At 39.6% G+C, this 13136-nt stretch overlaps 1 protein-coding gene across 13 annotated transcripts in view; it reads right to left on the minus strand.

The window, feature by feature from the left end:
- Positions 1 to 13136, minus strand: part of Chd8 (chromodomain helicase DNA binding protein 8) — a 69120-nt gene that overhangs the window by 22371 nt on the left and 33613 nt on the right. For all 13 annotated transcript variants that reach the window (XM_076544953.1, XM_076544955.1, XM_006993398.4 and 10 more), the window contains 7 exons: positions 7217 to 7399; positions 6884 to 6952; positions 6388 to 6443; positions 5644 to 5761; positions 4131 to 4214; positions 1572 to 1709; positions 72 to 193 (listed from right to left, as the gene is read on the minus strand). In XM_076544953.1, the coding sequence (XP_076401068.1) occupies positions 72 to 193; positions 1572 to 1709; positions 4131 to 4214; positions 5644 to 5761; positions 6388 to 6443; positions 6884 to 6952; positions 7217 to 7399 (770 nt within the window). The remainder of the gene's footprint in view (positions 1 to 71; positions 194 to 1571; positions 1710 to 4130; positions 4215 to 5643; positions 5762 to 6387; positions 6444 to 6883; positions 6953 to 7216; positions 7400 to 13136) is intronic.

Genomic DNA, 13136 nt, shown 5'->3' on the forward strand with positions numbered 1-13136 from the left:
CTTCGGAAAAAATTATGCATAAAAATAATTCCCAGACTAAGTTTCCATGTTATAAGCTCCCTTTTCTTTACCTGTTATACCAATTAAAGAGGAGCCAGTTGACCCCTTCTAACTGATATTCTCGTAATTGGTTCCTGTTTTTATATTCATGTGACAGTTCCAGTTTCTTCCAGGCATTTGCCTGTGGGCGATTCTAAAAAGTAAAAAATGTGAATTATTGGTACAGTGACACTAATAAAATTACTAATTCTAGTAGTTTAACCAAATGACAAACACTGCTTGGACTATAATCTATGAAATACATTTAAATTTATGAATGCATATTACTTTTAAAAGAAAGATTGCTTATTGGGCACTTCAGGAAGATGCCAGGAAACTATTTAAAGAAGTTCAGAGGGCTGGAGAGAGAGCTCCAGAGTAAAGAACACTGGCCACTCTTCCAGAGGTCCTGAGCTCAATCTCAGCATCCACACGGAGGCTCACAACTGTATACAACCATAGAACCATGGGAGTCAATGCCCTGTCCTGGTGTACAGACAAAGCACACATACACATAAAATAAATAAATCTTAAGGAAAGAAAGAGAGAGAGAGAAACAAAGTTAGATTGACATCCTTAAAGAAAATTTGGAGCCGGGCGGTGGTGGCGCACGCCTTTAATCCCAGCACTCGGGAGGCAGAGCCAGGCGGATCGCTGTGAGTTCGAGGCCAGCCTGGGCTACCAAGTGAGCTCCAGGAAAGGCGCAAAACTACGCAGAGAAACCCTGTCTCAAAAAAAAAAAAAAAAAAAAAAAAAAAAAAAAAAAAAAAAAAAAAAAGAAAATTTGGTGCAATACTACATGTTTGTTACCCCAGCCCTCAAAGGGACCCTGGGTTTCTAAGCCTTTAAGAATCTTTTCTTGCTGGGCGGTGGTGGCACACGCCTTTAATCCCAGCACTCGGGAGGCAGAGGCAGGCGGATCTCTGTGAGTTCGAGGCCAGCCTGGTCTCCAAAGCGAGTTCCAGGGAAGGCACAAAAGGCACAAAGCTACATAGAGAAACCCTGTCTCAAAAAACCAAAAAAGAATCTTTTCTTAGTAGCCAGGTGTGGTGACACACACCTTCAACCCCAGCACTCAGGAGGCAGAGGCAGGTGGATCTAAGTTTGAGGCCAGTCTGGTCTACAGAGTTCCAGGACAGGCAGGACTGCACAGAAACCTTGCCTTGAAAAAACAAAAAACAAAACAAAACAAAAAAAGAAGACAAACAGATATGTATACATGACTGGTACTTGATAAAGAAAGATAATATTTACCTTTTAAATAAGTGGTGAAAAATTACAAATGAAATGAAGGAATGTGTAATTTGATTTAAAGTAAGACACATAATTGAACATGTATTAGTAATTTTTGCCTTAGTGATGATGGGTACATGATATCATTTAGTCAACCCTTCTTTACATGTTAGAGAATTTCCACAGTAGAAAGCTAAACTTCTAACAAAAACTTCTGCCAGTGGGAGGGGGGAAAAAAGGCCTTGATATAATAGTCCTTTACACTACTACATTTATCTTCTACATCCAAATGTACCTACCACCCTTTTGAGTTCTGGGTGCCTCGACTGGATCCGCTTAAATTCCCGAATCTTGCCCTCATCAACGTCCTCTTTTAGCTCCCACGTACTGTCCTCGTAGGGCAGAGAACACCACTTTACCAGGTAGTAGATGACAGGCTAGGAGAGAGGAGAGCCGAAGCAGTGGTGATTAAAGGGTGAGGACTTGACTCTAATACCGGATTTCAGAGTATCAGCTCCACAGGTGCTGAAAACGCCAGGCTGAATCCACCAACCACAGGCTCAAGGAAGAAATGTTGAAGCTCAACTACAGTCCTGTTCTATAGGCATCCACTGCAGGAGGGGGAGGCAACGCCACTCCTGCTTTTGTAAGTTAGGATAGTCATTGACGGGCTGGAGTACTGGCCCTGGATGTGCCTGGGCACCACAAACCACAAAAGTAAAATGAAAGAGATGATCATTCACTCCTGTGATAGCACTTTCACTACAGCTTATATAAAGCAAGTACAATTAGAAAGAACAGGCATAGCCAGGCATGGTGGCCCATGCCGTTAATCTCAGCACACAGGACCTATCTGAGTTCAAAGCCAGCCTGGTGTACAGAGGTAGGTGCTGGATAGGCAAGGGTACACAAAGCAACCCTGTCTCAAAAAACAAAATAATCCGGGTGATGGTGGCACACGCCTTTAATCCCAGCCTTTGGGAGGCAGAGGCAGGCGGATCTCAGTGAATTTGAGGCCAGCCTGGGCTACAGAGTGAATTCCAGGATAGCTAGGACTGTTACACAGAGAAACCCTGACTCAAAAAACAAAAACAAAACAAAACAAAAAACAAACAAAAACATGAGGTATAGTACACTCATAGGAATCTTTAACTATGACTTCACAGATTATTCCTTGAAACAGCTACTATAAAGTGTGAAAGAGCCTCCACAGGCACAGATCAAGGGTCCCTAGAAATGATCCAATGGCTCTTTCCTGTAGGGACTTGAGTCATTTCTTATCTAAGACCTTTGGTACAAGTCACATATTTCTAGCATATTAACTTATTTTTCTAAATAATATACTTATTTCCATTGTTAGCTAATGAAAAATAGATGAAAATCGAACCTACTTTGGAGAGGGGGAAACGGATACACAGAATATTACTGTCAAATATTGAGAACATTAACTATAATATCAAAAAGCCAGAACATTTTTAGCACGACACCAGTTGCACATTTCAAAGGGCTCAAACATAAGGCCAGCTACTTATGGTGATAGGAAATATAAGATTGCCAAGGTAGGAAAGGCTGAGATCCTGAAAATGATGAGAATTTAAGAACAGCCAACTTCCAGATGATCTGCCTATTCTCCATTGACTCCCAGAAACAAACACGTAACACCATGGACCCTCAACCCAAGAGGAGAATATATATTATATTTTTATACCTAGTAGACTCTGTAGACATTAAAATATTAATAGGGGGCTGGAGAGATGGCTCAGAGGTTAAGAGCACTGACTGCTCTTCCAGAGGTCCTGAGTTCAATTCCCAGCAACCACATGGTGGCTCACAACCATCTGCAATGAGATCTGGCGCCCTCTTCTGTATACATAATAAATAAATAAAATCTTTAAAAAAAAAAAAAATAAATAAAAAAAATAAAATATTAATAGGTCCTGTGTATCTAAGGTACAATCTGAGTTACTCTGAAGTCTGAGAAAACAAGGTCAACTTTGCAGTGTTAGAGAAGGAAGACTCTGACTCACAGATCCTGGTGGAGTGACATATGGGAATGAATCTCATAGCTAGCAAGCCTAGCTTACCACTTAGCACTAATGTCTAAACAGAAACCTATTCTCTCTTGGTCATTGTCACAAGCCATAAAAACTTTGTGAAGCTAAGCCAGCAACAGCTTGAAGCAAAGAGAAAGTGAAGCATTTCAGAAGAAATGGCAGTGTGATATCTATCTAGAATTTAAGACAAGGGTGAGTTCGGTTTTGTCTTAGATCTAGTGTGACTCTTTGTAGGATCAAACAGGCAATCTGTAAAACTTCAAGTATTTGAGCATAAACAGAATATGTTCCCCAATCTGTAGAAGTATTATTCAGTGATTCCCAGACCAGTTTATGAAAGAAAAATTCCCAGAAAACCAACTTGAAAATAAGCATCTTGTAGCCTCAGCCTCAACTTCTATAACGGGAGCTGTGGGCAGGGATCCAAAATGACAAATGAAAAGTACTGAACTAACGGTGAGTTCAGGAAATATAGAAAGCCAGAAACCTGTGCAGGAGTTCTTATGCTCATTGATTGGGGATTAGTGTGCACAGTCTTCCACACAGTCTGCAGGAGAGGGAGACAGGCCACGGTGAGGAGCTCTCCATACTTGCAACTGGAGCTCTGAGGTGCCCGGCACAGGCACCTCCAGCTCTTCTGCTCCTTCGCCTTCCCACTATATTTCTAAGAAGCCCACAAAAGAAATTCAGAAATACCTTTCCAGTCCAAGGGATTTTTCAGCCACATCTGAAAAATAAAGGATTGGCAAGCAAACCAGGAGAAATTTGCAGAAGGCTTTTCATGTTTCTCCACGCCCAACTCACCTCACCATTATCCTTGTCAACACTGTGAGACTCGTCCAATATCCTATCCACCTCTACATAGTCTGGATTGAAGGGTTCTTCATCCTAGGTGAGTTACGAAACCAAACAATAAGGCAAGAAAATCACTATCCAGTAAACCTACCTATACCTTTCTACTTCATCTTTGCAAGATTAAAAAATATATTAATGGGAACTGTGTATTTTCATAACATTAAAATCTATAAACCTTACTCATGTGGCAGAGGCAGGTGGATCTCTGTGAGTTTGAGGCCAGCCTGGTCTACAGAGTGAGTTCTAGAACAGCCAAGACTAACACAGAAACCGTCTTAAAAAACAAATGAACAAAATCTATAAACCTGTTTTCTTCAACTGTTACCAGACACAGGCTACTGTCTTCTCCCTAACAGGCTACTGTCTCCATACATGTTCTGGATTCTTTCTGATCTTCTGAGTATTCTCTGTCTGTTGAACCAGTCACTGAAATGTATAAACTTGCTCTATTATATTTCATAAAGCAAATGAATACCTCTTCTTGACTATTACTCTGAAACTGTTTTTCTGCTCTGCTTCATTAAGCTTTCCCAAGTGTTTCACACAGAGGCCACCTCCATTTCTTCATCTCTTTTCACTCTCCCTTCTGCTTGCGTAATACAATTAAAAGTTGAGGTCACAAATAACTTCTACATTGCTAAATATTATAGACCCATTTCTTTCCTTATGTAGCTTCATGTTTAATTGGCAGTAACCCTAGATATAAGAAATTAAAGTTCTTTTAGTACTATTTCTACTGACACTAGATTAGAAATTTGATTTTTTACAAGTTTCTCAGACTGGAGAAGTAGTTCAGTTGGTAGAGAGCTTGTTCAGTACACAGGAAGCCATGAGTTACATCCCAGTACATATAAAGTATGTGTGGTGGTGTAAGGCCTACGGTCCTAGCACTCAGAGGTAACGGCAAGACCAGAGGACAGAGGACCACAAGTTTAAGGTAGAGTTACACAGTGAGTCAGCCTGCGCCACATAAGACCGTCTCAAAAACACCCAGTTTTCTCTTCGTGAGAGTCGTTTGTAGCTAAAGAGACAGTTGATAGTTAAAGAGCAGTACTGGAGAGAAGAGGACTGAGTGTGGATCAGGCTACTGCACTGTCTTCTGAAAACCCTCCATCTGCACTGACTTATCACAGTCTTACAGTACCGAACCTTATAGCTATCTAACAAACCATAACTACACCCAGGAAAACAATGGCACAGCACCAACTAAATAATCAAAATTACAAGTCTATGCTTATACACACAAACCAAGCATTTGATAGCCTGGTAACTAATTTCTGCTAGGAAAGAAAGGCAAGGCCATGTGATGGTACAGCTCTGTAATACCAGCACTCGAGAGGTAAAGGCAGGAAGAGGGGGTCTGAGGGCAACCTGAATTATATAACAAGATCCTGCTGTCTCAAAAAAAAAAAAAAGCAAAAAGATTAAAAAGAAATCATCGTCATTACTGATTCCTATTTACCTCATGGAAGAAGTGTCTCATCTGAGCCATTTTGGTTTTGAACCGCTTTAATTTCTGATGGATCCTCTTATCCTTCTCCAGCTGGGAGATAGTTGCCCATTCACAGTGCAGATAGGAGCTGCAGGAGGTGAAGACAGCCAGTCATGCTGTGAGAATGGAGCCTGGGACGCTAGCACTGGGAAGCTGGGGACTAGCCAGCAACAGGTGGGATAATGTGTGCTTTAACAGGAGATAGCTTAGGTCAGTACAAGTTCCTAAAACCTGTACACACAACCACCTGTTCTGGGGTACACCTAGACACCCACACTTCCTACCAGCACCCAAGTAATGCTAATTTTGTTGGTTTACAAACTACAGTTTAGAGTAATAAAGCCTTAAATAAGGCAGAGAAGACTACAAGGGATTGTATCAGAGACTGCTCTTACCCCAATTTCCTGAAAAGAAACAGTCATTTCAATTCCTGAAATTTCTGATTAGTCTTTGGAAAAACTTACAAAAATAACAACAAAAAGGAGGGGCGTAAGGCATATTCCCAACCACATAAGTCTCCATGGGCAATTCTTTCATAGCCTGTGGATTTAGGATAAGCAGTAACAAGAGACCCTTCCACAGTCTATGGAGTTTGTGGTGAGCAGTGTCCATGGGAGGCCCTTGCACAGTCTATGGGGTGAGCAGGAGTGTCCATGGGAGGCCTTTCCACAGCCTATGGATTTAGGGTGAGCAGCTCTGAGTGCACATACTTACTAGTTTTTATACTTGACAAAGAATTCCTCAGCCTCAGTGTATTGTCCAGAAGGAAGCTGAGAAGAAATACAGAAATTATAGTCACTTATTTATCAAAGACAGATCTTTTAATTTCATCTACACAAGGCAAAACTTCATCCTAATGTTTCCTGAATATTTCATTGATCAAGGAACCAATCTAACACTAGAGTCCTGAGAGCTAAAAATAGTAATCTTTTATCCATTGTAAAAAAAATAGTGAAAGAAGAGGTGGTAAGACAAACTTGTTTTCTACCTAGCTTTCATATATCATCTCTTAAAAACTACATCCTAACAATATATTCTGTCATTCGAAGGTACTCATTAAATAAAGGTTGTGAAGTGGGAGTGCAGATCAGTGGTAGAGAATCCCCATCATAGGAAACATAAACAATTCTCGAAAAGTAAAACCCATATATCTATGAATGCAGCATTAAAGATGCTATGAATGACAGACATCAAAGACAGAGGGCCTCACCTCTTTCTTCACAACTCGCATGGAAAGCACTTTGTCCACGATAGCAGCATCTTCTTCACTGGGATTCTCCTGCAGTGAAAAATGTTGTCAGTCAACTAATGGTTGAAAGAATAAAACTGGGTGTGGTAGTTCACACCAGTAACCCCTGCACTCCAGAGGCCGAGACACAGGCAAGAGGATTGCTGCCTGGCTGCAGAATAAGACCCTATATCAAAACAACAATAGCAGAGAGTAAAACACACACACACACACACACACACACACACACACACACACACACACACAGAGGGTGGGGTGAGGAGAACAACTCTCAAATGGCTGGTGTTAGCTTACCACAAAGAACTGCATGGAAGGCAGAGTCTCTCCATCAGGTTCTTGCACTGGTTCTGGGAGGATTGGCTCAGGTTTTATTGGACCAGTTACATCGACCTCTTCCTCTTCTTCATCATCTGTTATCTTTATATCCAGGTCCTCTGTATATTTTTTTCGTTTAACTTGGCGGTTTGAACGTCTCTTCTATAGAGGAAATACAGTTAATTGCTTAGAACTCTCAAACTGAGAACTTTTTTTAAAGAGGCAGTGACATATGTATCTGTGTTCCAGGCTGGCCCTGAACTCTCAAACATCTTGCCTCTATCCCATGTACTGGTATTACATCTATGCCAGCTTTCAAAAAGAAGACTTTTAAAAGCATTTGCCTATGCTAATAGAGATGTACATTTATTCCAAAGTTCTCATGAAAAAACAAACCAAAACAAAACTTACTATTGTATTGTGTGTGTGTAAGTTCAGGTGTCAGAGGACAGCTTTTTTGGGTCAATTCTTTCCCCTTCTATCATGGGTTCAGGGATCAAACTCAGGTAGTCAAGCCTGCATGGCCTATGAACCACTTCCATTGGCCTCTGACGTTTTGACAAAATAATCATTTCATATATATTCTTTTTTTTTTGAGACAGGGTTTCTCTGTGTAGTTTTAGTGCCTGTCCTAGAAGTCACTTTGTAGACCAGGCTGACCTCCGAACTCACAGGTATCTGCCTGCCTCTGCCTCCCGAGTGCTGGGATTAAAGGTGTGTGCCACTAGCTAACTCCTAGCTCTTCTTTTTCTTCTTTTTTATTTTTTAAAGGCAGATCTCTCTCTCTGCATAGTTGTAGCTGTCCTAGAACTCAGTATATAGATCATGGTGGTCTTGAAGTCACAGAGATCTACCTGTTTCTGCTTCCTGAGTTCTGGGATTAGGGGTGTGTGCCACCACACCTTCAAGCTTAGTTAACAATATTTCTTTGAGACAGTTTTCTTTCTTTTTATTTTTATTTTAGTGAATGGGTGTTTTTGCCTGCATGTATGTCTGTCCACCACTTTTACACCTGGCACACACAAAGGCCAGAAGAGGATGTGCCCTGGGACTGGAGTTACAGATGGCTGTAAGCTGCCATGTGGGTGCTAAGAATCAAATCTAGGTCCTCTGAAAGAGTAGCCAGTCCTCTTAATCATAGAGCCACCTCTCCAGCACCAAGACAGTTTTCTTAATGTATTTTAGGTCAGTTGGGCATAGTGGCGCACACCATTAGTCCCAGCACTCAGGAGGCAGAGGCAGGTGGATCTGATTTCAAGACCAGCCTGGTCTACAAAGCTAATCTGCAGGATATCCAGGGCTACCCAGAGAAACCCTGTCTCCAAAATCCAATAAATATAATACATATTTATGTTACATTTATAATAATGTAACATATACCATATAAACATATATAGATGTATAAATTTATAGACACATAAATTTATAAATATTTATATATCTATAAATATATGTATATTTAGGTCTACTTTGTTCTTTCAAGTGGCTAAATAAATCATTTTTACAGTAGTTTAGTACTTGTAGTTCATGATACAAAAATGGAGAAATTATTTTTCAGCATGATATATCCCCAGAAAATGGAGAAGAATCAAATGACAGAAATAATAGAATTGAGCAAACTTGCATAATTTAAAACTAATTTGTAAAAATCAATATTCCTAGGGGTTGGGAGATGGCCCAGTGGTAGCACTTGACTAGCACATATACAGTCTTGGGTATAATCCCTCAGCACAGCAAATACATAAATAAATGAATTAGTAATAATATTCCTATTCAGAGTAGGACAGAATACAATGAAGAAAAGATAGCATTTATAAAAGTAATGATTAGCTAGATGATTAACTCTCTTAAGATATAAAACCATTCATACAAAGAAAAATAAAAAAATTTGTAGGTTATAAAGACAAACTTTGGTAAATGGGTATATAAATCTGATTAAAAATCTGATTCTAAAGTACAGAGAAATAAAGTTATGCTGAGAAAGAAATCAAGAGAAAAAAATCCAATTTACAAAAGTCCTAAAGAGGGTAAAAGATTGCTAAAATTAAAACTTTAAACACAGAACAGAAAACACTAGAAGAAAAGACTTCTCATGCTTACAGATTTAAAGAACTAATGCTATAAAAAGCGATACATCTCCAAAAGCAATCTACAGGCTCAATATAATACCTATCAAAATTACCACAATTTTTTTTCAGCAATAGAAAAAAAACCTTAAAATTTAGTATGGAAGCACAAAAGACCCAAAGTATCTAAAATAATTGAGCCAAAGAGCAATGTTGGAGTTATCATAATATCTAGTTTCATATTATACCACAGAGCCATAGCAACAAAACCAGCATGGTATCTAGATACCCATACCAATAAAACAGAATTCAGGGCTTTCTCAAATAAAGAGCACCTTCACAGCAAAGGAAATGATTACCATGGGGAAAAGAAAAATCCATAGAATGGGGAAAAAAATTACTTACTGTACATTGGACAAGGAATAATATCTAGACTATATAAAGAATTAAGGTTGGAAAAGACGACTCAGTGGGTACATGTGCTTGGTAGCAAGTCTCACAAACTGAGTTCAATCCTTGAACCCACATGATGGAGAGAACAATTCCCTGCAAGTTGTCTTTTGATTTGGACATGAGCACCTTAGCACGTTGGTCCTTTAACATACATACACATACAAATAAATAAATGTAAACATTTATTTTAAAGAATTAAAAAATATTAAGCACCCAAAATATAAGCCATCCAATCAACAAATGGCAAATGAATTATTAAACAAACAGCTCTCTAAAGAACTAAAAATGGCCACTAAACTTTTGAAGACTAGGACTTTTATATTAGCTTGGGGGTCAGTGAGACAGCTCAAATGAATAAAGGTACTTGCCACCAATGCTGAGGGACTGAGTTTGATCCCTAGGTCCCACATGGTAGGAAGAGAGAACTGACCCTTGGGAGTTGTCCCTCCAACTGCAACCTGCCCCCGACTCGCTTTAAAAAGTTTTGTTTTGTTTTAAAGAGGCTCTTCTGGGCTACACAGACAGGGTCTTTTGTTTTGTTTTCTTTTTGAGACAGGGTTTCTCTGTGTAGCTTTGCGCCTTTCCTGAGTCTCGCTCTGTAGACCAGGCTGGCCTCGAACTCACAGAGATCCGCCTGGCTCTGCCTCCCGAGTGCTGGGATTAAAGGCGTGCGCCACCACCGCCGGTTACAGACAGCGACTTTAAAACACTGCTAACAACAATGTTCAATATCCTTCGCCATCAGAGAAATGCAAGTAAAAACTACATCAAGATTCCACTTCAGTCACATTATAAGCAAGAAAACAAGTGTGGGCAAGGAAGTGGGGTAAAGGGAGCCATTAAGTATCACTGGCATGAGTTTTAATTAGTTCAGCAACTATGAAAATCAGTATGGAGGTTCCTTACACACTGAAAAATTATCACATGGTTCGGTTATATCACACCTAAGTATGTATCTTCCAAAAGGTATCGAGGTCAGCAGACCACAGAGTACCTGCACATCTGTTTCCTGTGGCACCATTTATAACAGCCAAGTTATGGAATTGTGCCAGAAACTGATGAATGAATAAAGAAAATGTGGTATATACACACAAAGGAGATTGATTCACCCACAGGGAAGAATGAAATTATGCCACCTGCAGAAAATGGATAGAATTGGAGATCATCATATCAACTAAAATAGGGCAGACTAAGAAAGACAAATATAGCTTATTTTCTCTCATATGCAGAATCTAGACTTAAAATATATGCATATAAGACATGAGAGTAGAGTTGGGTGTGATGGATGATGGTGCACACCTTTAATCTCAGCACTTGGTAGTCAGAGGAAGAACAATGCGCTCAAGACCAGTCTCACTAATGAGACTGTTTCAATAAATTAAAAACAAAACAAAAGAGAAGGAAAGTAAAAGGGACTAGATGAAAGGAAAGGAAATGAAAGAGTACCAGAGAGCCGTGACAGCTAACATTCATCGTCAAGTAGGCTGGACTTAGAATCACCTAGGAGACACACCCCGAGCATTTCTGTAAGAACATTTCTAGAGAGAGTCAACTGAGAAGGGAAAACCCACCCTAATGCACGTGGCAACATCCTTGTAGGCCTGGATCCAAGACTGGGTAAAGTGGAAAAAGAAGAAGAGCTGAATGCCATCATTTCTCTCTCTCTTTTTCCAGACTGCAGACAAAATGTGGACCAGTTGACTCAAATTCCTGCCTGCCACCACCACCACCTGAGCTGCCCTCGCACTTTGTCTATGGAGCACACCACAAACCCTGTCTGACGTCTTGTTATAGGAGACAGTAATTAATACAAGGAGTAAGGCTGGGCAAAGTATAAATATACATGAAAGAAAATACAGTAAAACTGTGGCTAGAGATGAAGAAAATGACATGAAAACAGTTCACGGAAAAAGATATAATTGAAAAAAATATTTTTGAGATAAGGGCTTCTGTAACACAGGCTACCATCAAACTGTCTATGTAATAAATGATGACCCTGAACTTCTGATTTTCCTGCTTCTACCTCCCAAGTGCTGGGATTACAATTATATGCTATAATGCTTACCTGTAACATTTTTTTTTTCATTTTTAAGATTAAAAAAAATATTTTACACCTGAGTTTTGCTTGTATGTTTGTGCACTGTGTGTGTCCAGTGCCCACAGCGGGAAAAGAGGGCATCCGACCTCCGGGGCCTGGAGTTCAGAGTTGAACGCCGAGCTCTCTCCAATCCCTACACTGAGTGTTTTGTGCTTTTTCTTTTTCCCTCTCCACCTAGCAGACTGGCAAAAACTCAGAACATTTGAGGAAAATATTTTAAACAAAGGTAGGAAAATACTTGAGTGGAAATATTTGTCTAACATGCTCAAGATCCTAAATTTGATGCCCAAAACAGAAGGGAAAAGAAAAATCAGGAACTCAAGATATGGTTGGGGGTACCAACTGGCATGATCTCAGTGGAAGAAACTTTGGCTTTATCCTTTGACAGCAATATACTTCAAAATGCTGTTTTATATATTTGCATATATATACAAATCTCTGTAGAATTAACTGTAGTAAAGTACCAGAAAAAAAAAAAGACTATAGACAGAGTACTAGTTAAATTATGTCACAGCCTTAAAATAAAACAGCACAGAATTATTAAACAGATGAGACAGATGGGAGATACCAAAATTAAAACTATATAACAACAGAAACCTTTATTATTTGGCACATCATTTGTAAGACCGATTTTAGCCAGTTATATGCTTGCCCTATAATCTATTAATTTAATTTCTAAGGATTTAGTCAGAAGACATGAAAATCAGTCCAAAAAATACTTTGTACTAAAATTTCTCATTTAATCCTTGCTCATTAACAATCACAAACTATACAACTCAAATGTCCATCAACAGGAAAATAGATACACAAATTATACTCATATCTATTTTTAAATCAGAAAAAGAAATAACAATTGATATATTCATCACTGACAATCTCTTTTTGTTGTTGTTGGGTGTGTGTGTATGTGTGTGTGTGTGTGTGTGGTGTGTGTATGTGTGTGTGTTCTTGAGACAGGGTTTCTCTGAGTCCTTGGCTGTCCTGGAACTAGCTCTGTGGACCAGGCTGGCCTCAAACTCAGAGAGACCCTCCTGCCTCTGTCTCTTGAGTGTTGGGATTAAAGGCGAACACCATCACTGCTTGGCAACTGACAATCTCAAAACATCTGAAAGAAATGAGATCCTAGATCAACCCCAAGGACCATTAATCAAAAAAAGCCAGACACAGCCATTTTCACTTGTAATTTCCCAGATGGAGGCAGAAGGCTCCTTAGAGGCAACCCAGGGCTACCTGGTGAGCTGAAGGTCATATTGGACTACAACAGCAACCAGACCACAGATGT

Source organism: Peromyscus maniculatus, chromosome 9 (genome assembly GCF_049852395.1).
Source record: "Peromyscus maniculatus bairdii isolate BWxNUB_F1_BW_parent chromosome 9, HU_Pman_BW_mat_3.1, whole genome shotgun sequence".
Classification (NCBI taxonomy): Eukaryota; Metazoa; Chordata; class Mammalia; order Rodentia; family Cricetidae; genus Peromyscus; species Peromyscus maniculatus.